This window comes from Myotis davidii, unplaced genomic scaffold (assembly GCF_000327345.1).
Source record: "Myotis davidii unplaced genomic scaffold, ASM32734v1 scaffold259, whole genome shotgun sequence".
Taxonomy (NCBI): Eukaryota; Metazoa; Chordata; class Mammalia; order Chiroptera; family Vespertilionidae; genus Myotis; species Myotis davidii.
The window spans coordinates 718,042-744,813 of record NW_006292687.1 but is presented as its reverse complement, the minus strand read 5'-3'; the positions used below and the strand labels follow the sequence as shown (position 1 = coordinate 744,813).

Here is a 26,772-nt window from a genome sequence, read left to right as displayed (position 1 = left end):
TGCTGTATTTTAGGAGGCGGGGCGGGGAGGGGCAGACATGATTAAAGTATCCTTATTCATGTTCAAAATAGTGCGTCATGTTTTTACTACTTCAACTGAAAATAACCTCCATAAAGCATTCTGGAATTAAAGGTGGCGGTTTCCAACTTTCATATAATTAAGCCTTTTGACATTAAATTTTAAATAGCTCCAACATACTCATCTTTGTTTCTCTCTCTCTCTCCCTCCACTCTGCCCACCTTTAGGCTTACGAGCGGCCACAGAAACACTCAGCTCTCCATTATGACCCAAGCCTCCCACAAGACTTCACCAGTGACACCTTAAAACCAAAGCACCAGCAAAAAAGCATCAGCCAGAATCACATGGACTGGTCCACCAACTCTGACAGTGGACCTGCCACTCAGAATTGCTTCATCAGTCCAGAATCTGGCCGAGAAACTGCAAGCACCAGCAAGATCCCAGCTCTTGAGCCCGTGGCTTCCTTTGCAAAGGCCCAGGGTAAGAAAGGCAGTGCAGGGAACACATGGAGTCAGTTGTCCAACAGCAGCAAAGATCTGCTCTTGGGAGGTGTGGTTCCATCCCCAAGCAACCACAGCTCGCCAGCCCCACCCAACAGCTCTGCCGAGTGCAATGGGCTTCAGCCCTTGGTGGATCAAGATGGGGGAGGAGCAAAGGATCCCCCAGAGCCACCTACTATAAGCAGCAAGAAAAAGTCCAGTAAAAAAGATGTGATAAGTCAAACCATACCAAACCCAGACCTGGACTGGGTCAAGAATGCCCAGAAAGCATTTGACAATACAGAAGGGAAAAGGGAAGGCTACTCTGCAGATCATGCCCAGGAGGCATCACCAGCCAGGCAGAATGGGAGTTCCATCAGTAATCCTGAGAATGACTCGAGTCATGTCCGGATTACCATCCCTATTAAGGCACCCTGTCTAGACCCAACCAGCCATAAAAGGAAAAAGAGACAGTCCATCAAGGCCGTGGTAGAGAAGATCATGCCAGAGAAAGCTCTGGCTTCTGGAATCACTATGAGCAGTGAAGTAGTTAACAGGATACTTTCCAACTCTGAGGGAAATAAGAAAGATCCCCGTGTCCCTAAATTGGGTAAGATTATAGAGAACGAGTCCCCCTCCATTGGCCTTGAAACGGGTGGAAACGTCGAGAAAGTTGCCCCAGGAGTTGTGTCTAAGCAAAGGAAGCCAACCGTGGTCATGACGCCTCCAACATGCAAAGATCACTCTCCATCAAGAAAGCTGCCAGATATCCAACATCCAAAATTTGCTGCCAAACGGAGGTGGACGTGCAGCAAACCCAAACCCACCAGTATGCTTCGGGAGGCAGTCATGGCCACCTCCGATAAACTGATGGTGGAACCACCATCTGCTTATCCCATCACCCCATCCAGCCCTCTCTACACCAACACAGACAGTCTTACTGTGATCACGCCAGTCAAAAAGAAGCGGGGACGACCAAAGAAGCAGCCTTTACTCACGGTTGAGACAATTCATGAGGGGACTTCCACCAGTCCGGTCAGTCCCATCAGCCGGGAGTTTTCTGGCACCAAGAAAAGAAAGAGACGACGCAGTTTAGCTAAGTTGGCTCAACTAGTGCCAGGAGAGGACAAACCCATGAGCGAGATGAAATTTCATAAAAAAGTTGGAAAGCTTGGGGTGTTGGATAAGAAGACCATCAAAACGATCAATAAGATGAAAACACTCAAGAGGAAAAATATCTTGAACCAGATCTTGTCTTGCTCCAGCAACATTGCTCTGAAGGCTAAAGCTCCCCCGGAGACCAGCCCTGGGGCAGCAGCAATTGAGAGCAAACTGGGCAAGCAGATTAATGTCAGCAAAAGGGGAACCATCTACATTGGCAAGAAGAGGGGCAGGAAGCCAAGAGCAGAGCTGCCACCCCCATCCGAAGAACCCAAAATAGCCATCAAGCACCCAAGGCCTGTTTCTAGCCAGCCGGATGTTCCAGCCGTGCCTTCCAACTTTCAGTCACTTGTGGCGTCTTCACCAGCAACTATGCACCCACTTTCAACACAATTAGGTGGGTTAAATGGCAACCTGAGCCCCGCCAGCACTGAAACCAATTTTTCAGAGTTGAAAACTATGCCAAATCTCCAGCCCATCAGTGCTCTTCCAACCAAAACCCAAAAGGGAATACACAGTGGAACCTGGAAGCTGTCTCCACCCAGGCTGATGGCCAACTCACCTTCACATCTTTGCGAGATCGGGTCACTCAAGGAAATCACACTGTCCCCTGTGAGCGAGTCGCACAGTGAGGAGACAATCCCAAGCGACAGTGGCATTGGGACAGACAACAATAGCACGTCTGACCAAGCAGAGAAGAGTTCAGAATCCCGACGGAGGTACTCTTTTGATTTCTGCTCCCTGGACAACCCGGAGGCCATTCCGTCTGACACCAGCACAAAGAACCGGCATGGCCACCGGCAGAAGCATCTCATTGTGGACAACTTTCTGGCCCATGAAAGCCTCAAGAAGCCAAAGCACAAGAGGAAACGGAAAAGCCTGCAAAACCGTGATGATCTCCAGTTTCTGGCAGACCTGGAAGAGCTCATCACCAAGTTCCAGGTGTTCAGGATCTCCCACCGGAGTTACACCTTTTACCACGAGAATCCGTATCCCAGCATTTTTCGGATAAATTTTGATCACTATTACCCGGTGCCATATATCCAGTATGACCCGTTGCTCTATCTTCGTAGGACTTCAGACTTGAAGTCAAAGAAGAAGCGTGGTAGGCCTGCAAAAACCAATGACACCATGACAAAGGTGCCTTTTTTACAAGGGTTCAGCTACCCTATTCCCAGTGGAAGTTACTATGCACCCTATGGAATGCCTTACACATCAATGCCTATGATGAACCTTGGTTATTACAGTCAGTACCCAGCTCCTTTATACCTATCGCACACGCTCGGAGCAGCTTCCCCATTCATGAGGCCAACAGTGCCACCACCTCAGTTCCACACAAGCTCCCACATGAAGATGTCCGGTACGGTGAAGCATAAAGCAAAGCATGGAGTACACCTGCAGGGACCTGTAGGCATGGGCCTTGGTGACATGCAGCCATCCCTGAATCCTCCCAAGGTCGGCGGTGCCAGTCTGTCCAGTGGTCGGCTCCACAAGAGGAAACACAAACACAAGCATAAGCACAAGGAAGACCGGATCCTGGGGACCCACGACAACCTGAGTGGTCTCTTTGCAGGCAAAGCCACGGGCTTCTCCAGCCACATCCTGAGCGAACGGCTGAGTAGCGCAGACAAAGAGCTCCCATTGTTGAGTGAGAAGAACAAGTATAAGGAGAAGCAGAAGCACCAGCACAGTGAAGTCAGCCACAAAGCTTCGAAGAACAACTTTGAGGTGGACACCCTGTCGACGCTGTCACTTTCTGATGCCCAGCATTGGACGCAGGCCAAGGACAAAGGTGACTTGAGCAGTGAGCCTGTGGACTCGTGCACAAAAAGGTACTCAGGCAGTGTCGGGGACAGTGGCAGCACAAGACCGGAGAGCCTGGACGTGTTCAGTGAAATGAATCCTTCGAATGACAAGTGGGACAGTGACATGAGTGGGAGTAAAAGGAGGAGCTACGAAGGCTTTGGGACATACAGGGAAAAGGACATCCAAGCCTTCAAGATGAACCGCAAGGACAGAAGTTCTTATGACTCCTCCATATCTCCAGGTAAGGCCAAGTTTTTCTTCAAACTGGGACTGTCCTGTTATTTAATGGTGGGATTGGCTCTTTAGAGGTCCGCCATCTTGGGCACATTGCATTCACTAGTTTGCAAAGAGGTAAGAACCACATGAATATCTTGTCCGTTGGAGTCTGCTGTACATTTTATACATTGTTTACTCGGTAGTTGCTGTCTTTACTCTCTCGGAGCCATTGCCTGAGAACTGTGGGCCTGAAGGCAGCCCCAGTCGCTTCCTAGGCTACAGCCATCTTTATGCTTTTTATTAAAGGTGCTCTTCTGACATTCTCATCTGATCAGATGGTACAGTTTGCTAGTTGGATAAAGACTCTAACACTTAGTAGGAATGCCAATAGGATCCCAAGATTGTCAAAGTTGGATGTACATGAACAACTTGTTTCTCTGATGTGTTTTCTCCAGAGGTTACACATCCTAGGTTGAGAAGTCTACTGAGCCATTGGAAGCTGATGACCAGTAAATCCTGAAGTCTTCCTGATAGGGGATCCATGGGCCCAGGCTATACTGTCCTCTCTTTGTTTATAGGTATTTGATAAGCTGCCCAAAATAGAACCCTGACTGTCATTTTGCTGCACAAAAGGGAGAGAACTTGGCTGAGAGGTGCCGCAAGCCTTGTGCCCCCAAGGGGACCTTACTGCTGCATCTCTTGGCATGTTCATTGGGGTGGGACTTGCCCACTAATCTCTAAAGTGTTGGTTGGCACTACAAAAAGCTCATTCCGTGGCAGTTGCTGGCAGAATTTCCTTGCTAAACTGCCCACCCATACAGACTTTCCTTGCCATGGAAGTCACACTTCTGCATAAGTATCTCTTTATCCCTGTTCACACATAACATAGATAAGACTGCTGTAAAACAGAGTAGTAATTTACTAGGAAAAGCATAGGCACTCCTCTAGGAGTTGCAGAAGCTAAAAGGATTTCTCATGTTCCCCTCACCCCAAAATAGCACATAACCCCTGGCCAAAGGTTGGTTTTAAAAGACTAATTATCCCTGTTTAAGATTTGGGTGTAGTGTTTCACCTCTGTTTGTGCATACCCCTTGCTTGTCCTTTTCCTTCCGGGGAGTCTATAATTGGTGGAGGTGAGAGCAGACTATTCATAAAGAATTAGACATTTTCTAGGCCAACAGATTTCAGGAAGAAATAGATGAGTTAGAAGCTACTTAAAGGTCAACCCAAATTGCCCCTAGCTTGTGAGTTGCCGTGGTAGATATTCTCCTTGGTTAATGAAGAGACCAATTAGCAGTCAGGTCCCCTGAATTTTCTCAGGTGATAAATTGCCTAAAGTTTGTGTCTGCCCAAAGTGGATATGCTCATCTGGGATTCCCGTTTCTCATCATCAGGCTCTGTTGACAGTGCTTGGTGTTCTTTGTGCAAAGCCCAAGTTAAGCCCAGTCGGGCAGGAGTTGCTAGATCAAACTTTCACATGAGAAATTATACCTAATTTCTAAAAGCATACCATCTGCTGAATCTCCATTTATAAAAATGCTTACCTGAGGCCAAATAATGGAGCAATAGTGGGAAGGTGCAACGCACAGATTCTCAGAGTTGAAAGAAGCTTTATCAGCCCTTATTCGCACCTCTCTCCACCAGGCATCACTGTCTTAGACATGCTGATATGCAGCAGATTCCCAGAGAGCAAACCTGTCCAAGGTTGACAACGCGTAGTCAGAATGTGCTCTCAAAGCCAGGTTATCATAAGGTGGTCGAAGAGGTCTCTAATGTGAGTGATATCCTTTCTGTTCAGACCACATGGAAACAATCTTTGCATACTTTGACCTCAGTTCATGCCAGGAACTTCAAACATCTTGACCACTGCTGTCCAGGCTCCCACAAACAGTGAAAAGAGTTGAGTTAGATGTGTTACGTCTTAGGTCAATGTCATTATTAGCCAGGTGGTCATCCTGCATCCCCTAATGTCAAGTACTCTACTCATGATGAATGGATGCTGAGAACTAATCTTTAGCTCACCTCTTGTATATCAGAGTCCTGCCATGAAGGTAGTTGGATTCCCTTGAGTCTGGCTGACTCCACTTCTTCTTGTGGCTTCTGTCTTGCCCTTTGCCAGTTCCTCTTATCAGCACTGTGGGGCATTTTGGGAGGCAGCTTCGGTGTCACTCACCGGTAGGAAGTGGATGCCCAAGCCAAAAATAATACAAAACCTCTTCCAAACAGTCATTCAGATGAGGGAATTAACCACATAGATAAAATGCCATGAAAACTCTACAGAGGAAACATGTGTGAGGAGACTTTTCTAAAAATGAAATAGAAGGAATAAGAGGTCTCATGAGAGGAGAAAGTTAAGACCAGGCAAAAAGAAAGGGTAAAAAATGGAAAGCTAATGAAGTGTAGACTGGTTGTTAATCCAAGTGGAATTCTGGGTCATCCTGTGGGAGGAAATGAAAGATTAATTAGCCAATGGCTGCCATGTGCTTTAGCAGGATTATAAGTACCTGCCCAGTCTTCTCTCCTGCACTAACCAGCTGAAAGACCTCATCTTTTTGACTCTCACTTTTCCCGAGTGAAACTATGACAATAAAGGTTCTGATCAGACCTGATAGTGTAGGAGTCTAAACATCTCTGTGAATTTTTACAAAGGAATTTGAATATGAACAAACATACACAGCCCGATTGGGCAGGTAGGAAGAGTGCCCAAGTTATTGACCATGTTGGCCAATTAATTAGCTGTTCAATGAAGTATCTAAACACATCCCTCTGGTCCATGTATTAATCTGTGTGACTCACCCATTTATTTTTGGCTCCAGCCACTTCACTTAGCTATTTGATCTCAGCTATCCAAAGGTAGAACTTCTCATGACTGACTCCCACCAACAAATTAGCTTGCTCCGTGTGTGGGTTGAAAGTAGTCTTCATCTTAGAAACAAACATATTAGAGCACGAAAATGACCAACGGTATGGGAGCAGTTAGAACAAGCTTGCACTTACATTGAGACTCAGAAGTAAAAGAACCTTAATAACGTAGTATAAATACCTTATTTTGCTGTTACGCATACTGAAGCTTAAGAAGGCTAAGTGATTCATTGAGGGATATATGTCTACTTGATAGAAGAGCTCAGACTTAAAAGACAGGGAGCGTAGAATCTGGGAGAGGGAAAGGGAAAGGCAGAAAGAGATAAAATGTAAGAAAAAAAAGGGTGAGTCATGGGAGAGATGTTAAGCTATATGTTTTCTTTTGCTGTGAGCTATTGTAAAAGGTAAGCATCTCTTTGACAATAATTTGGTTTCCAGGCTATCTCTGGGGATCCATGTTTGGGACTGGAAACAATCTTTGTGGGCTCTGATGGAAGTCATTTTTTCCCCTTTCCTGTCTTAACAATTGCACATACTTATTTTATCGAGCCTCCCAAGGTTCCTCCTAAGGTTTCCTTTTGGAAACCAGGAATTAATCAAATTAAATGTTGTGACCCATAACTTTCTGGCAATGGGGGGAAAAAAAACCTTAGGCTCACAGCATCCCTTTTGCTACATTGAAATAAGAAATCCTGCCTTTCTGCCTTTGGAGCATGAAGTCCCCAGGCCATTTATCTTCCCACAGTTGGCAAACCTCCCCCTGTCCTGGTGGAAGTTTTATTTATATCTCTGTGGCTTTGGAGAATTAGGCAGATTCAGGTGTGGATGCAGAGAAGTCACTGTTTTGACAGACTTGGCTCTGATACAGCATGGAGCCTTTCTTGGCTAGAGAAATCAGGAAAGCATGCCTTCCAAGGGCTGGCCTGTCTCTGGGAAGAGATAAGGATGGTGCCTTTGGAAGGACTCTTCAGAAAACCATCTCTTCACTCTATAAACAAAAAAGTGATGGGGCTGAATACTTGCTAGGTTTGTGGCCTAAGTTTGGGCCCATGTAGCACTTAATGCAAATGGGCTGAATTCAGGAGGAAGTGATAAAGACAAGAGAAAACTGTAAAAGTAGTATCTAGTGTATGCACAGCTTGGCGTAGAAAATAAAGGATGAGTAACTCAATGTTTTTGCCCTCAAATGTTATAATCCAAAAATGTCTCCTCTATAATAAAGAGGAGATAATGAGGTGCGACTGAAAGTATGGTATACGGCAGACTAAAAGACCCACCAGAAAGTCATAGAGAGAGTGCCAGGCTATCCGTATGAGGATGAGCCACCTCCATGTTTCCATGGGGGTGAACAGGTGGGACCAAGAAATGCTTATTTAGAGTAGTTACCATTTGAGATGGGTCTTGAAGGATGGATAAAGCTTTAGGAGAGCTGAGATGGTGGAGAGGGGTCGGGCCAAACACAACATAGAAAGGAAGCCATGTAGACAAATGTATCTAAGTGGAAATATCTAAGAAACATTTGGGAAAAGGTGTTTATTCTAGTCCTATTGAGGATAGGATCCAAAGTTGGGGGGTCGTGACAGATAAGCTTGTGAAAGAATATTGTGATTGTGATTTTGAGGGTTTTCCTCTTGCACTCTGGGGCTTGTGCTTAAGTAAGCAATGGGAAACCATTTCTTAAGCTGGCAAAAGCCATAAAATGACCAAATTATATTTTATCTTTTTTCCCCTGACCACTCCTATCCCCTAGTATGGGTTGGGCAAACTTACTCCATCTTTGCATTCTTCATACGGTATTATAATTATCCATTTCTTGTTTCGATTGTACCCACTACCCTGCGATTCCTCCCCCACTCCCCTCCCCCTAGATTATAAACATCATAAAGGCATCATTATCTACTCAGGTGCTCAAGCAAAAAATAATAGTAAGGAACCATTGGTTTTCCTCTCTAATTAAAGTCAGAGATGGTGCCAGTATGTTTGCCCCAGGTAACTGAAGGGGTGGGGGGCACGTGAACAGAATTACAGGAATCAAAGAGAGAATCTGCTTGGTGTGTGAGGAGATGAGTTGTTAAGGCAGCAGTTGGCAGTGCTGTACAGAGCTTAGAGCTAGAAACTTATCAAAGGGGAGAGTTACAGGGAATGAAGTCACGAGGGCACCAGGAAGGACCCTGTGGCCTGTCTTAAAGAGAGATAATAAGGGAGGATCAGGAAAGAAGCAGAGAAGGAATGACAGACATGCTGGAGGAGAGGGAAGGAGTCAAGGAAGAACAAATTTAAGAAGAATGCGGTGGCTGCCGAAACCGGTTTGGCTCAGTGGATAGAGCGTCGGCCTGTAGACTGAAAGGTCCCAGGTTCGATTCCGGTCAAGGGCATGTACCTGGGTTGCGGGCACATCCCCATAAAAAAAAGAATGCGGTGGCCGGTAGGGCTGGAAGCTGCAGGCATGGATGCTCAGAGTAGATGAGAATATGTATGAACATATTGGTAGTTCTGAAGACAACAGAAAAATTAAAGACTATGTGTTTAGCGCCTCATAAGATTAAGGTGTGACAGGGTGTGTGCCCAATCCAGATGGCAAAGAGTCAGTGGATAAGTGGATGTTGAGAAAATGGGGGCTGCAGGTGCAGAAAGCGAAACTTCGTTGTGGTTCTAGCCCTGCTCCAGCTTCTAAGAAGACTTCTTCTGTAGTCAGCTCTTGATAGGAACTGGCACATGCTTCTCAGCAGGTCCAAAGTCTAAAAACCCCCAATTCTGGGAGTGCAAGAACAGTGCCAGAATTCTGTCTCCTCTTGGAGGCCTTGTATTGAAAAAAGTAAAGGTTACAGTACTTGAAAAGAGATAAGAGATTCCAGGCCAGCTCCCCATTTGGTGTCTCAGAGACCTATAGGCCCTTAGATTTTGATCCTGACAATGGTTTTTTGAAAACTTCTGAAAACCCCTGTCTGTTTATGGTACCATGGGTGTTAGCTGTGCTCATGTGAGTGTTTAGAGCAGCCGTGGACAAACTACGGCCCGCGGGCCAGATCCGGCCCGTTTGAAATGAATAAAACTAAAAAAAAAAAGAGACTGTACCCTTTTATGTAAGGAGACTGTACCCTTTTATGTAATGATGTTTACTTTGAATTTATATTAGTTCACACAAACACTCCATCCATGCTTTTGTTCCAACCCTCCGGTCCAGTTTAAGATCCCATTGTGGCCCTCAAGTCAAAAAGTTTGCCCACCCCTGGTTTAGAGGAACAGTCCAGGTTATCACCAGTTCTAGCCAATGTGTCATTTATTGAATGTTTACTAGGCTCAAGGTAATATAGACTAAAACCTAGTGGTTGGTCTTCCTGAGGTCTATCTTGTTCTGTGGAATAAAATCAATATGGTGGTTCATAAAGAACTTACCAGCCCTAACCAGTTTGGCTCAGTGGATAGAGCGTCAGCCTGCGGACTGAAGGGTCCCAGGTTCGATTCCAGTCAAGGGCATGTACCTTGGTGTGGGCACAGCCCCAGTGGGGGTTGTGCAGGAGGCAGCTGATGGATGTTTCTCTCCCATTGATGTTTCTAGCTCTCTATCCCTCTCCCTTCCTCTCTGTAAATAATCAATAAAAATATATTTAAAAAAAGAACTTATCATTTTCAAGAATGATTGAGAGCTCTTTAGTTACTTAACATATAACACAATGCCAGGGCCAACTAGAGACTAGAAGAAAAGAAAAAGCACGGAAGGACTCCTGACCTCAAGTTCCTTATAAAATACTGGAGGAAAAAGTCTAAGTTAACATACAGACCAAGTTTAAGCCATGTGAACTCAGTGGCCAGCAATGGAAGCCAGAGGGATCCAGGATCAGAAAAGATAATAATGTTCAAAAGGGAAAATCCTGGAGCTGAACCTTGGATAGTGAATGCATAGTGAATGAGTGTGGCAGAAGAGCAGTGAAGATGGGCATATGTGGGGCTACAGGAAGGCACCTGGCTAGATGGAAGGTAGCAGTTGAGTGGAGATGGATTTTTAAGAGGTGTAGCTGCCATGCAGGGGATGTGGACTACACTCCAGAGGAAAGGAGGACACATTGATTCTAAAGAGTGCAGGGGGTGGAGGGTGTTGAGCCTGGTGTTAGGTGCTGGCTGAAATGATGAAGTATCAGAAAATGTTCCTGTCCTCCAAGACTTTGTTAAGCTATCAGGAGACAAGAAATGGATATATACATATGTAAAAAGCAATTAGAGAGAATAATGAGAGTCTACACACTAATGATTAGAAATAAAAACTCATTCTACATGAAAAAAGACCCATAATATAAATTTCCGAGTAATAAATTGCATGTTGTAAAAATAAGTTGGTAGCATTGGTGTTTGTCTAATTACATAAGGATTCAAAACAAGTTGAATAAAAAGGAGGCATTAAGAGGGGGGTGCTGGACAGAGTAAAACAAGCAGGGAAGCCCTAAGAGCTGCCTGTGCTGTGGTTTTGTGCCCTCCAGGGAAGGGGCTGGGAGAACTGTAGGAAGGTGGGCTCCCTGGGTGATGGAGGATCTGAAGACAGAGATAAAAAGCTTTCCCGAGGGCTATATCCCAGGCATCCCTTACATCTGAACAGAGCACTGTGTTTTCAAAGCACATATCCTGATTTTTATTTGATCTTCAGAATCCACTGAGTTCTACAGGTAGGTGTTGCTCTCCCATGTCACAGGCAAGGGAATCAAACCCCAGAGGGTGAGCATCTGTGTCCAAAGTCACTGACCCAGTTTTGCACAGAGAATGTGCTGAGTCCCAGGTATGGTGATTTTTCTGAGCACCTTTTTTTTTTTCCTACTAGATTTTTGAAGTCTTTGACAAGCTCAATAGGATGACTCAGCTTCTGAATTCTCCCCAAAGAACCTCCAGTGGGTTAAATAGTGGAGCCCAGAATAAGGCACTAGCTAATGGGGAATTTGGCCTTCCCTGAAAAACCACAGAGGAGACCCAAAGGGAGAACAAGAAATTTCTTACTCAGTCCCAAAACACTATAGCTAATATTTAAAACTTTGTAATTTTTTAATGAAAATTTTACACAATTGGAGGCACTTTACACATATACTAGTAAACACACAAAAAACTTGCCGCTTGAGAGTGATGTAGCTCAAAATAAAAATGGTGTGAGGCATTGAAGAAGCTACTGGGTTGGGGCTCTCTCCCACAAGTTTGGTAAATTGAAAGAGGAGACCTCCTCATCTTTGGAACATCTACCAGGAATTGGGATGTGGGCTGAAAGGACTGTGGTTCGGAAGCAGTTTTTCATGTCTTATATTTCAAGTAAGACCAGTAGGACAAAGAGGTTTCTCTTATAGGATGTGCTTTTCCGTGCTGTTAGTGACATGTTTGTACTTAATTTATTTACTCTAATCATACAGTTAAAAAAAATAGCAAGTGCCGAATATGTGTAAGACAGTCCTGGGCAACATTACAGCTATGAGTATGTAAGCAACACCTTGTCACCCTTTACTAAAATTCTCATGGTCCTAGAAATCTGTGTCAGTTTGGCTCCTGCAAAATAGCAAACCCTTTCACACTAGATACTATTTTTCTCTTTGAGGTTCCAATAACAATAAAAATGGATTTCCCCAAGCACAGCACAAAGCAAAGTATTATTTGAAAAAGCAAAAAAATACTTACTGTGTTTTTTTTTTATCATCTAAATTTTAAAAGATGCCTTTAAGTGAAGAAAGTTTGGAAAATTTAGAAAAATGTGTGAAAAAAATAAAGTCACCTAACAATCCTACTAAATAACCTTTATGAGAATGTAAATGCACAGGTCCTCAGCTGATGGTGACTGCTCACTTTTTTTTTTTCCTTCCTGCCTTCCCTCCACCCCCTCTTTGGAAAAACTAGAGAACACCAACCCACACTCCCCTCCCTCATTGTCCCTCTCTTTCCCCTTTCTCCCCATCACCACTTTGGTCGCCTGATCTTTTCAATTTTCTCTCAAGTACCTTCCCACAATTGACCACCATAACCTTTCCTTCTGCATTTTGTGTCATTGCTCAGACAGGGGAATATATTTTTAAAATAAATGCAGCAGTGTTTGGGGACGAAAACCATCCAGATTCCCAGACGGTCCTTTTTAAGATCTCCACAAGAATTCAATAGCCAGGACAGCAACCAGGGGACAAATTAGTCACGGCCAAAGATGATTGCTAGAAATTTCCCCCAAGAGTTGCTGAGTGTTTCTTCTCAGATCAGAGTCTGACAAGAGAGGATGCAGTAAGTTTTTCAAAGCTTGATATCCTCAGCTCCACCCTACAATGGAAAATGCAACCAGCCAGTTTCTGTCACAAATGCCACTCCCATTTCGCACACATGGCACATACTCACCCAGAACAAGTCAAGTTATGGCTGCTCTAATTGATCAGTGTTGCTGTCCCTCATACTAAAAGCATTTAAAGGGAAGGAGCCAGCTACTGACTTCAGGTTTGTGACACAGTGGATTGCCTCGTACTTGCTTGCTTTCTTCCTGACATACCTACAGATAGTTCTAAGGTGAGGTTTTGAAGCCAACAGTTCCTATTTCAAAAAATAGCTTTCCTGTTTGTGTTTTTACCCCATTCCTCCTCAACCAGAAAGTTTGTATGCTTCGAGATGGGCATTTGCACAGGGTACCAGGGGAAGGAGAAGATGAGATCTTTCGGGAGATTTAAGTCTTCATGGATGCTGCAAATAAAACTTAAGTAGCTTTTCTCGTCGACTTTTTCTCCATTCATTTTATAATTCCGATTGATATTAATTCTGTTAGAAAAGTCTGTCTGAGTGGTCTGTCTTAGAGAGAAAAGTCTGTTATGGGTGTCTTCTCCTAATACTGGTGAGGATTCTGAGTAATGCCTCTAGGAATCCCCCCCCCCTCCCCCCCCCCCCCGCCGCCACAGCATGTCAGCTCCCCCTGCATCTAGTCGTTGCTCAAACCCTAGAAATGCTCCAGTCACATGGCTGACCTTCTTGGTCCAAAGCAGTGCTTCTCTATTTCATCACTAAAACTAGTGGTCCTTTCGGCAATAATCAACCCAGAGCAAAACTCCATTGTATCCATCTCCCCCTTACAGCTCTAACTAAACAAGTATACTAATTATTGAAATGGAAAAAGATTAGAATAATTTTTCATGGAACACCTAGAAAGGCAGCCACAGGTAAATGAATAAATGATGCCGGAGGTAGAAATATCAATTCCTGTTGCATCAAGTCCAAAATGCTCTATCTGGCTTTGAAGGCCCTCCATTATCTACCCTCACAGTCTCACCGTGTTTCCTGATCATTTCATCTGAGAGTTCTGCTAAATCTCCTCCTTGTCCTGCAGAAAATAGCACAATTAGCCCCTCATCTAACCCTTCAGTCACCACACTGCCTTTTTCACCTGGAACATCTTCTTCTTCCCACTGGCTTTCCAGTCTTACCTGCTTACTTTCTTAACCATTCTAGCATCTCCTGCTTCTCTGATGGAACTCGGATAGCGCCACTTTCATTTCAGTGCGTATTTATACATGGCCTTGTATTGTTTACCTTTATTTTAGGTAATGATTCTTGACCTCAGATAAAATAAAATTTGAGTTGGGAGGAGGGGTGTCAGAATCATGTCATCCTCTTTCCGTAGCTTCTGCGGCATGAAGGTGGTGCTGAGCACAGATCTTACAGAGGGACTGATGGATCAGGCTGATCCTCCCGGACCATCAGGGGTTCCTGGCACGTGCTTTGAGAAACACTAGCTTAAGGATAAATTCAGCAACTTCTAAGGCAGCCCAGTAGGCAAAAAAAGCTCTGGAGTTGAAGTTTCTCAGATGTAGATGCTAAATCCCCCACTTACTACTTGTGTGACCTTGGGCAACTTAGCCTCTTTGATCCTCCTTTTCCTCATCTGAAAAATGAGGCTTTTAATACTTACCTGGCAGAGTTTTGTGAGAGCCAAATAAAAGTGGGATATACAGGAGAGCATCCAGCACGCTGCTTAACACATAGTCGTTAATAACGTTCATTTCCTTTCACTTCCACCTTGGATAATATATTCAAGCGCAGAAAATACAAAACAGCAGACTGCTATAGAGATCTCCTGTTAACAGCAGGCTTTCCTTCCTAATTACACTCTGACTGGGGTGAAGTTAAATCCTCCTGTGAACACACATAACACACACGGAGGGGCAGGCATTGGCTGGACCACAGTTGTATTTGATGACAAAGATAAGGTATCAGGATTGTACAGTGATAGATAAGTAACGAGACATACACATTGCACCGAAAGATAACTGACAGTTGACTGTGGAGGCATCATCTGCAAGGGGTGGAGGTCTCCTGGAAGGGGTGGCAATTTCAGGCCCCTGTCACCTGGTCTGTCACAGGGGGAGTTTGTTAGCACTGGCCAGTAGCACCTGTTGTAGACCAACCTATCTACTGACCCCAGACATTAAAACGCAGTGATAAGAGAAGTCAGCACAGTTATATGTACTTTCTATTGCTGCTGCACAAATGTATCACAAATTTTACAACTTGAAAGAACACAAATATATTGTCTCCTAGCTTCTGTAGGTCAGAGGATCAGGGGCTCAACTGGGTCCTCTGCCTGGGATCTCAGAAAGCTGATGTAAGAGTGCAGCAGGGCTCTGTTCCTGGCTGGAGCATCTGGAGGAGGAGGATCCGCTTCCAAGCTCATGCCTGTGGCTGACCCATTCAGTGCCTCGCACTGTTAGGACTGAGGCCCCTGCTGGCTGCTAGCCAGGGGCTGCTCTTTGCTTCCAGAGGTTGTCTGTCCTTCTCACGCTTTCCAGCAGCAGAGGTCAGATCTCTCTGACTTTCCCTTGTCCTGCATCTCTCCAACTCTTAGACCCTCCTCTCCCCACCCTACCCTGGCAATCCTGCACCTGGACTTCTTGCTATTTCCCACCTGCATCCATACCTGCAAACTTGTTCACCTGCTCTTTCTTCTCCCAGAGCAGCCTTTGGAGGGAAATTCTCCTCATGACTGTCTTACCGGTGTTCTTTGTAAGTTCCTCCTTCCATCCTAATAGGTAAAGGTCTACCTCATGGAGATTTTTGATGCAGTAAAAAAAGTCAGTCATGGAACCACAATTTGTTAAAACAGAAGGTAAAGAACTCAGAAGAAGGACAGTTCATTTTTAGACTGAAGTAGCATAGGGAACGCTTCTTGAAGGAGATGGTACTATCCTGGGCTTTGAATTGGTTAAATAGGAAAAATGCGTCTATAAATGAAGTGTTCTTTGAAAAAAAATACTGCATTTATTTATTCATATCCATATATAGACTTATATGAATTTATATATGAGTTACAAATTTATATATAGTTATATGTACATGTATATGTATATATGTATATATATATATAATTTCTGGGAAGACAAGAATAAATAAGAAATCTGTGTTTGTGGAGTGTTTACAATCTACTAGTTGATGCAAAAAATGCAAGTAAAGTAATTAATAACATGTAATAAATTCGGGGAGAAATAAGATTTCTGGTAGGGCATGGTCTGCTTGACTTCAATGACAAGTCCACATGGAGGACTAGGGAGGAGGTCAGTCTCCGGAGGAGGCAAGTCCTTATCAGATCATTTTGACTGTTAAGTGGTGGGTTTTGATTTGTGTTCCCAGCAAGAGGCGACTGTCAGGATCAAAGAAATGGGATGGTGGTCACTGCAGACTATTGTGGCCACGGTATGACTCACCCTGATCACTTAAGCCAGCAGTTCTCAGCCTGTGGGTCGCGACCCCTTTGGCAGTCGAACGACCCTTTCACAGGGGTCACCTAAGACCATCCTGCATATCAGCTATTTACATTACGATTCATAACAGTAGCAACATTACAGTTATGAAGTAGCAACGAAAATAATTTTATGGTTGGGTCACATGAGGAATTGCATTTAAAGGGCCAGAAGGTTGAGAACCACTGAAAGCAGTTCCAGACCATCTTGCAATTCAGTTAGATGTCCAGATGGCTTGACAAACCCTTTCTTTGGAAGTGGGCAGCAGCGGCCTTTCCTCTGCTCCCTGCCTGAGTGATTGCATTATAGAGACTTGCTCCTTCAGAGTGTCCTGTGAGCTGGCCAGCCCCAAACCTCTGTTTGTAACCCAGGTGTAGCTTGCAAGCTAGGAGGAGGTGGCTCGGAACCTGTATTAAGTCAAGATATTTCTCACTCATACTTTCTTTTCACAGTTCATACTCTGTGTTTTATTCCATGTGAAAAAGAAAATAACACCCTTGCTTGGATTTCTTGCTGACATTTCTCTTTTGTGGGGGTCAGGAGGAGGGGGGTTCACGCTAAAGGCTTCCTGTACCTCGCATAGCTCTGTGGCATTTTCATAAAATACCAACCACCAAAATTCTAGTAATCACAAAAACATGTCTTTTCTTCTTCTATCCATGAAAATTCTTACTCTCACTAAAAAAAAAAAAAAAAAAAAAAAAAAAGAGTCCAGAAATTAAATTAGAAAGCTAAACTTGATATCTTTAAATTCTTTTGGTTTAAAAGAAAAAGCTACAGTTTTTTTTTCTGATTTCCCTTCACTTAAATGTTACTCCTGAATGGAGCAAATTGTACCAAAAACCCAAAGACTTGAGACTGTGACCTGAGAGGAGGATTTGTATTCCCTTGCTAATAAACGCGAAGAAGAAACCCTCAGTTATGTCTAATCTTTAGGAACGCTGTGCCCTGTCCAACCCACAAACGGTTGGCAGCATCATAACACGACACAGAATGTTCTTTTAAGCTATTTCCCCCTCCCAGACCTTTCCTGTGAAGTTATAAATCTCAGCATTTAGAGAGTTTTAGAGTTGAGGTTGGGTCTCTTGGCCTCGCTTTGGCTGGCTTCGGGCTGGAGAGCTGGTCCCAAGACAAGCAGGCATCACTTAGCTGGCCCGGCCTGTGCTTGCCTGCATTTGTGAAACCAGCTGTTCCTCCTCCACCCAGGGCCCACTCTGGGCTGTGATTGAATAGCTTTGTGCCCACAGGAGGAAGTTTTACCCAACCCCTTACAACATCTTCCTGATGGAAAAATAAAGTTACTCTGAAGGGAACTGCACTGCCACCTGGCACTTCTCCCAGTTCTGTGTGTACCTGGCCGCCTAGGTCTGCATCTGGTGGGTTTTCTTGCAACAGGCACATCAGTGTGGCCACAGGTGTCGCTGCACATGGACAGATCTCAAATAATGTCCACTCAGGGTCAAGTAGATAAGCAGATGCCCTAATGCTGCTACTGTCTTTGAGGCAAAGAAGCCAAATTCTCCACCTGGGTATTTAGCAAACTGTGGGATAGTGACTCCTATTTTGAAAAGTACATTCATGCATTCTTCCCTTTGATCATCACAGCCCCATAAGCTGAGAACCCACCACTTCCTCAGGGAGCAGCCTCGGGGAATTTGCTTAGGAACAAGCCAAAATGTCCGGGGCACCCTCTGGTTTAGAGCAGTGAACTGGGAGAGAGTAGAGGCCAACCACAGAGATCACACCCAGCAGCCTCAGGCAGGTAGGTGATGTAAGCAACATCCATCTCTGATTCTCAGGCCAAAGTAGGGATAATATTATGTTTCCACCTCATAGGGTATGTGTGCTTATAAAGTTGTAGCATAATATCTGACTCATGGGAAACATGCAGTAAATATTGATGGTTATAATTATTGTTATTACTAAACACATATTGTATACCTATGGTATGATAACCTTTATGTCATATTTAATACTCAGAAATTCCAGTGGGTTTTCAATCATGGAATATGTATGGTTTCAAAAGCATATGATAGTTTTTAAACCAATAGGTATTAAGCATCTACTTATGTTGTGTCAAGTTCTCAAAGACCCACAAGACCCAGTCGCTGCTCTCCAGGGATTGCCATGCCAAGAAAGATAGATGCACATGGAGCCAGGACATTGAATGTCTTTTTGAAATCTGATTTTGACCAATACCTGTGTATTAATTTCTCTGTGTGTGGCCCTGTTATCAATGAGACAGTGTGTGTTCAGGTCCAGAGAGTGAGTAGTTCAGTGCTCACTCTCTAGAGGGCCAGGAAAGGCAGCATCTGAATGAAGCTCTGGGGGCCTGGTGACTGTAGAGAGCGGAAAAGCAGGTGTGAGTATTGGCAGCCATTAGCATAAAGACTGGAGCCATGACACAGCCTGTCCTGTTAGGGAAGGGAGGATGCAGAGGAGTCAGTCCATGGTATGAGATGCAGGGGATGGTGAGAGAGAGACAAAGAGGAGGTAGAGAGGTTTGGACTGTTGACCCTGCACTTGGACTACCATTCAAAGATGCTAAGCTGGCAGGGTGGAGAGTGGGGTGATTGATATTCTGAGTTGTGCCTTAGAGCAGGCTTTTCTGACTCTCTGTGGTCTAGAACTATGGGGCTGCAGCAGGGTAGAGAAAGGGAGGTGTCGAGGACAATTTGCTTCGCAGACCATGGTGCTTCCACTTCATCAAAGGCTTTGAGGTTTGACACTAAGGCCCAGAGGGGTTCTCTGCTGACTCATTCATCTCCCTTGGTGACTGATGAGGCCTCCTGAGCACAGCACAGGTAAGGGAATCAGCTCTGCCAAAGCCTGGAAAACAGAACCCAACCAAGCAACAAATGCATGGAAGAGGAGAAGGATAGGACCTGAACTTTAAAAATTAAAATAAGAATATCCCAAACCGTCACAATTAAGACCAAAATTGTTCCAAGAGCAGACCAGATTCACCTAAATCATGCAGACCTTTTATAAAGTTAATTTTCCATTCAAATATAAAATATGCTACATAGAGAAAAAGAAAAGCAATGAAACAGAGATACCTAATTAGAAATACTAAATTAACCTGTGAGCGGCTATCTTTAAAAATTGAGTTAACTATCTTTTTGCCCTTTGTGAACATGTATACTTTACAAAGGTACTGTTTGAAATCTGGTTTTGACCAGTACCTGTTTATTAATTTCTCTGTGTGTGGCCCTGTTAGCAATGCCACAAACATAAAGATCAATAAGGGGTACAAAGACGGTGTTGGAAATCTTCTGATCCACGGAAAGAAGCCCTTACCCATTCAAATATTTGAACTTCTCCGACCTTATGAGCCCCTCTGCACTAAAAAGAAAGTCATCACTAAGAAGCCGGGACGATGGCATGATAGACACTGTCTGCATCTTCACTTCTGCTGGATACTAGATGCTGTCAGCACCTCACTGGTGGGGCCATTCATTGGCCATTTACCATAGAAATGGAGTTTGGACTTCAGCTCTATGTTCCCAACTATTGGTTGCCTTACACAAAAATAATTTCACTTTTAAATACCATTTACAGTTGTTCTTGTGTTAGCAATCCAGTCATTTAATGGATGTGTAAACTATTTTAAGTTATCAAGTTTGAGTGTGGAAGATGCTGAGTTGAGAATGGTTGATATCCTAAAACTAATTCTCAGCATTGTCTATAGGTGTTCTGTGAAAAAAGGGTTTGGTTACTGAAGAAGTTTATTAACTATCGAAATAAACAAAAATATGCAATTGTCTACAGCAAAACATCTCATCACCTTTAACACCGTGCGAATCTATCCCTACTGGAAAAAGTCACTTTTCCCAACTTCTCTGGTTGCACACTCTTACTTTTCTACATCCACCCATTAATATATTAAGGAATTCTAGCATTCTGCAGAAGTTGGTTAGGGACATACTCATCTGGTTTAATCCCCTGAAATTAGAAAGGACAGCATCAAAGCTCAGAGAGTTAAGTGTTCTGGCTGAGATCAAGCAGTAGTGGCCAAACTAGGACTAGAACTCAGGTCTCCAATACCAAGCCGGGCTCCTTCTACTTTCCCTCTGCCTTGAGGGTTTATTCCTTTGAATCCCCCCAGCCATATGGGGTGTATGTATTCAGACAGCCATAAGACAAGCTTTGGGTAGGAGCAGGTCTGCATGTGTGCATGTGTGTGTACTCACACATACATATACACCAGAGTCCCACAGGGCATCAAAGGCCAGTTTCACACAAGACCCAGGAATGTTGTGGAGCAGAAAGCAGGTGCGGGAACAACGGACCTGCAATCGCAGTGGATTCAGAGGCCCTTGTTTGCACTGCGCATTAACCTGGGGCTGCTGCAAAGGCCACAGCTTGGCTTGCATTAGAGATATGAAGCTCTGACATTCAAGAAGCTCCAAAGCAAATGAACCCGAGTGAGTAAATAATTAAACCACAAAGAAAACGCCAGTACTGGAAAAAGTGTTAGCCTTCTGGTGTTAACTCCAGCCAGCCAGGTGGCTGGGAAATCATCTGGCCTTTGCCTGCACCCTGTGCCACGTCTGGGCACCAGAACATGTCCAGGAGATACCAGTGAGCCATCCTGGGCCTGTGGCCTTAGAATGGTGAGATGGGTACAAATACTTAGGGCTGTGAGAATCCAGGACAAGTAGAGGAATAATCCGTCAATCGGGGATATGATTAGTGGATGGTAGGGGCACGAGCTTCAAACTGCTTACATTTGAACCCCAGCTTTGTTACTCACTAGTGGGGTGATCTGAGTGAGTCAGTTGCTTCTCTGTGACCCATCTCCTATCTATTACATCTGTAATACCTAAATAACACATATGACACCAGAGATGTGCTGTGATGATGAAGGGAGGAGTGACTTTATGTAAGATGCTAAAAGAGAGAGCCTGACATATTGGAAGTGCGTAAAAAGCATTTCTGTATTTATTTTGTTGCTGTTATTCTGAGGCCACAGACCTTGAAGAAGGTCCCAATATGGCCTTGGGAATCAGACATGCCTGCAGTATCAGTTTATAGAGTTGAATCCCAACTTTGTAGCTAACTAACTCTGAGACCGTATAACTTCTCTGTGCCTCTGTTTCCTTATCTGTAAAATGGCAAGGGGGCGGGGGGAGAGTGTCTATTCTGGGTCTTATCATAAGGATTAAAAAAGCTGATGTGTATAAAGAATGAGAGCTTCTAATCTGGGGTAAATCACTAGTACGGGAAGCTCTTATCATCTCTGAGGTTTCTGCTATCTCAGAGTTTCCTTTACCTTTACTGTGAAGACAACCCCCATGGCCTTGAAAGGCTCCTCATAATGATCAAGAGAACTAGTTCTAACACTGTTCCCAGAGGAATGAGCGAGAAAGAAAAAGAAGGCATACTGTCTACGTGTTCTTTCTGATCCCGGGTAGATAGAGCCCACGGAAATGTTTTAGACATGTTCTGGTCTATTTTGGACAAATATAGTAAAAGAAATAGAGGAAGTGTTTGTGCCTCACTGATATTCTGTGGAAAGAAAAGAAGAAGAAAAAGGAGCAAAGGGGGGGGGGGGGGGACAGATAAGCTTAATCTAAGTTGGGTTATAAACCTTGGCTGTTTCTCAATTAAGAATTAGCACCAGCCAGGAAAGCGAGGTTTGCTGGCCAGTGTCCCGGCTCATTCTGTAGATCAAGGGGCCACAAGTGGGGAGGTGCTGCTTGATAGATGGATTGGATTGTGAGTAAAACGCTGCCTTCCAGGCACTAGCCTTTGAATTACTCTGATATGTTGATTTAATTCAGATCTTTGGTGTTTTCCTGGACATTGACTTTTTAACCTTAATTGTCTTCTGATTTATTAGAAGGTGGCTGTGTCACTGGTAGAAGTTTAAATCTCGCTTCCCAGAAAGATCCTGTAACCTGGGGCAGATCTCAGGACAACCAAGCTCAATGCACAGAGGCCAATCAGGCCTGTAAACACACGTCCCTGAAGCTTTAGCCCAGTCCCTGCCCAGAAAAAAGTAGACTGTTCCAGAAAGCCACTCATTGGCACCGCAAACAGAAAGTGCTGGTGGATAGTAAAATCTCCCGCAGCTTCCTGGGGGACAGTCTTCGGGTACCAAAGAGTCTCGGGACCTGGTCCGCCTTTCAGCTGGAGGGCCAGGTGCTCTTCCTATTTGTGAGTCTGGGATTAAGTACACAGCGTCCATCGTAAAAACATGCAACTGCCCAAAAAAGATCCCTAGTTCTACCACAGCCAGGGCCGCTCCCAGCCCTCCGGCCAACATTCCTTTGGAAAAAGCAAGGGGAAAAAGAGCTTCATTATTCCTCTACTTGCAAAGAAAACTGACAGCCACAATTGATGACATCAAACACTGAGACAGGCTCATATTTTAAGAGTGTCAATACAAACTTCACCCTGCGAAGGTCCTCATTTCGAGGCATCGCATCACTTTTATTGCAAACCAGCTTCTTTTCTGTTTCCCACTGCAGGGGGGACCAAGAGAAGCCAGAAGCTGGAATTTGTAATAAGGTGTCTGCCTAGGCAGAGTAAACAATGTCAGTTTATCTTACATCTTGTAGTGATAACTATCAGGAAGCCCTAAAGTGCCAAATCCCCAAAGGGTGAGCATTAGGAATCTAACAAGAGCATAATGGCACTCAGTATTTACACTCTTGAGCTGCCATCTTTACAACGTGGTGGGCAGGGCTGAATAGAAATAGTCCCATTTAACAGATGAGGAGGCAGAATTTCGCAGGCGGACTATTGCTGAATGTCCAAATAGAAAGCTGTCATTCTAAGCAAAGTGGACACCACCAAGCATAGTGAACCTTTGTCAGTGGGTGTGCAGAGGTATGTGTGAGCAGCACTTGCCTGATGGGCCTATCCCTGGTGGCACCCAGTGAATCGGAGTTGTCAGCTACACTTGTGTAAAACTCCAAGGTGTGATGCTATTTGACATTATTCATAAAATATATCTAATTATCCCAGATCTCTTGATAATAGGCACTATTATCCCAATTTTCTAGTTTTATCAAGATACAATTGACATGTAACTTTGTATACGTTTAAGGTATACACACAATGATTTTATATCTGTATATATTATAAAATGATTACCACAAGTTTAGATAACATCTGTCATCTCACAGTTACAGCTTTTTTTTCTTATGATGAGAATTTTTAAGATCCTAGCAATTTTCAGAGATTCACTACAAAATTGTCACCATGCTGTGCATCCTATACTCCAGGACTAGTCCAATTTTAAGAATATTGAGCCTCAAGAAATGAATAATTTCTATAAGATTATGTATGTAAGTGTCTGAACCTGAACTTGAACCCCAATTTGACTTCCGAGTTGGTGCTTTTTCTTCTCTTTAGTAAGGTGCTGATTTGAACTACTCATTTGTTCCTCAGTCTTTGATTGGAGTGCCTGTGAAGCTCCCCCCAGGTATACACTTCCTCTCATCTCCGGCGTCCTGGTCTGGAAGTTGACCACAGAGCAGGGTTGGGCTCCCATCTAGTGGATGTGACCTTAACAACTCCGTGAGACATCTCACATGGACATTCCTGCCCTTAACAAAACCAATGTGAATCTGAATTTGCTTCCCATTGTAATCCAAGAGATCAACTCCAGTCTGCTTTTCTTTTTTTTTTGCTTGGAACTGTATTCCTGGAAACTGCCTATTTTTAACTTTATCCCTAAGCCTTTCATATTTGTTTGGCCCTTTGTTCTAGGATGGCTTCAAAGGAGCTGTCTTCCTTTCATAAATTCATTGTGCTCTTGGTGGTGTCCATTAGAAGTCTGACTCAGCTTGTGGTTCAGTCCACAATCTTGAAATGAAATGGTAGTCAGTGAACATTTTGAATAGGATTATTGTCCATAGTTTTGATGACAATACAGTCAAGTTTGGTCTATGAAGATGATCACAAAGCTATAGGATGCCACTACATGTAGTGGTGATATTTGCTTGAGTTGAAGGACTCTGATATTTTGAGCCATAGTAATAGAGCTGCTGTTTTTCCTCTAAGAAGTTGGTACCTAAGTGTTCCAAAGTCTAAGTGCTAGCAAAGGATCCATGTTCATATGAAATTCACAAATGGCTATATAGAGCTCTGAGACACAAACGTGGGTTAGGTTCAATAAACTCTCTTGACGCAATTTAATATTCCTTCTTTTTTCTTGACACTGTCTCCTGTACCTATCTTGGCCAGTAGGGAGGGAAGTATGTGACAATCTTGTTTCTTGTTCATGTTCTTTATTTGATAACTTTAAAAATACAGGAGTTTTTTCTGGTTATTAAATTCATATTTTCTGAAAACCTCTGTAGGTATAAAGTTGGAAGTAATGAACCTTCCAAGTTCATGCACTAGGCAGATGCAGATCCTCTGCCACTGGGTGCTTGGCACGAACACTGTGGTTAGGGCAGTAGCCAGGAGAGGGGGCGTTGTGTTATTTTCCCACAGAGTGTATATCCCGGTCTCCATGGGCCCAGACAACAAGCAAGGCAGTGAGTTTGTAAGATAATCTCAGATACCAATAAATTCTCAGAAGAGAATGAAGCAGGTTCAGAGGATGTAGTGTAGACTCTAGGATATAGAAAGTAGACTGGGTGTATTTTAACACAGATCTCAATCTGGACACATGTTTCGTAAACTGATTGCTAAAATAAGACTCAGGAAATAGTAGTTTGCACCGTGAACTGTTTTCAGGGCTCAGCAATATTCGATTACAACTTACATCCCGTTACAAACAGTGGTTTAGTAAGGCCGACATGAGGAGATTCCACTACAGTATGTATTAAAAAAGCAGATTTCATAGATCACAGCATCTCAAATTTAGGGGGGCCTGAGCAGTCACCCAACCCCAAATGGATTTTCTGATTTGAAGATACCTTCTGCCACATTCCTCTGCTAAGGAGAAAAAGTACTGTCTCCAGAAATTCTACTATATAAGACAACCAAGTCCACTTTGAAACAGCCCAAGCCTCTCCCTGCTCTCTCATCTTCTCCGAGGAGTCAGGAGTCCAGGGAGAAACCTCCCTAAACAGGACTGTTTCCTGTTTACCTGGAATGAATGTCTAGAAGCTTCCAGCAGGATGACAAGCAGTCTACTCCTACTTAAGGAACAACTTCTCCATCTCTAGACTAAGGTTATGTTTATGTAGAGAAGGCAGGAACACTACAAAGCATGGTTCTAGGGAAACAGCAAGAACCTTGGATATGAAAGTGGGAAACACGGCTTTTCTATGCCTCCACAAATCAGTATTTCTTCCTGTGCCTTGTTTAGTCACCTGTAAAATAAGAGGATTGTGTTAGACCAATGGTTCAAACTGAAGTCCCCAGACCAGGGGTGAGCAAAGTTTTTGACTCGAGGGCCACAATGGGTTCTTAAACTGGACTCAGAGGAAGGAGCTGTGGCCATGTTTCCCGACGTTGCCATGTTAACACTGCTGCTGGTGAAGGAGCGGAGGGGAGAGCAAGAGAACCCTCCGCTCTTTCGGCTCCGCGGGCCGGATAGAACAGCTGACCGGGCAGGATCTGGCCCGCGGGCCCTAGTTTGCCCACAGCTGCCCCAGACCCATAGTGTGGGCCTTATTAAGAATGTGTTTCCCCCGAAACCGGTTTGGCTCAGTGGATAGAGCGTCGGCCTGTGGACTCAAGGGTCCCGGGTTCGATTTTGGTCAAGGGCATGTACCTGGGTTCTGGGCACATCCCCAGTGGGAAATGTGCAGGAGGCAGCTGATCGATGTTTCTCTCTCATCGATGTTTCTAACTCTCTATCTCTCTCCCTTCCTCTCTGTAAAAAATCAATAAAATATATTTTTTAAAAAAGAATGTGTTTGCAATGCAAATTCTTAGGCCTCATTCCAACTGGTTCTGAAACATACTCGAAGTTTGAGAACCACTATTCTGAATGCTCTTTAAGTATCTCCATTCCAGCTACTACATGCTGTGAATTTCCAAGGCAGAGCAATGAAAACTGGCCAGCCCACTGCCCCCAGGATCCCCACAATCTCTCGGGTCCCAGTAGCTCCCCCCCCCACCCTCCGGAGGCTCGGTGCAAGCTGCAAAGTCATTGGCTTCAAAAGTTGACTCCAACTCCCAGGACATGCACCTCCCTTAAAAAATCCATATCCGGTCTTACATGGAATCAATGCTTACAGTCACCTTGTATCTAAGCAAATTCAATAAAGCTGGGAGCTCGAGCAAACCTGCTTATTTATCTCATGACAAGGGAAACAACTTTCAGTTCTGCAGGACTTGACACCTTTGTCAATAAAATCTGCAGATTGCACAATATACAGTTGTTTTAGAATTCATCTTCCTGACGATAACAGTCCTTTCCAAGGGAAGAGCATCCAGGGGTTATTCTGGCAGCCATACCTTTGCCCTGCGGCTTCCGCCTGCCTCGCCTGTGTTTACATTTTACATCACATAGCTACCACTCAGTGACTGCACCAGCACAGAGAAGAGTGAGGAAAGAATGAAAATGCACAGGCTCTCTCGTGGCTTTTTTT

At 44.1% G+C, this 26,772-nt stretch overlaps 1 protein-coding gene across 1 annotated transcript in view; it reads left to right on the top strand.

The window, feature by feature from the left end:
• SETBP1 (SET binding protein 1) overlaps positions 1 to 26,772 on the top strand; it is a 352,531-nt gene that overhangs the window by 242,126 nt on the left and 83,633 nt on the right. Inside the window, exon 4 of the mRNA XM_006766106.2 lies at positions 246 to 3,705. Coding sequence (XP_006766169.1) covers positions 246 to 3,705 — 3,460 coding nt within the window. The remainder of the gene's footprint in view (positions 1 to 245; positions 3,706 to 26,772) is intronic.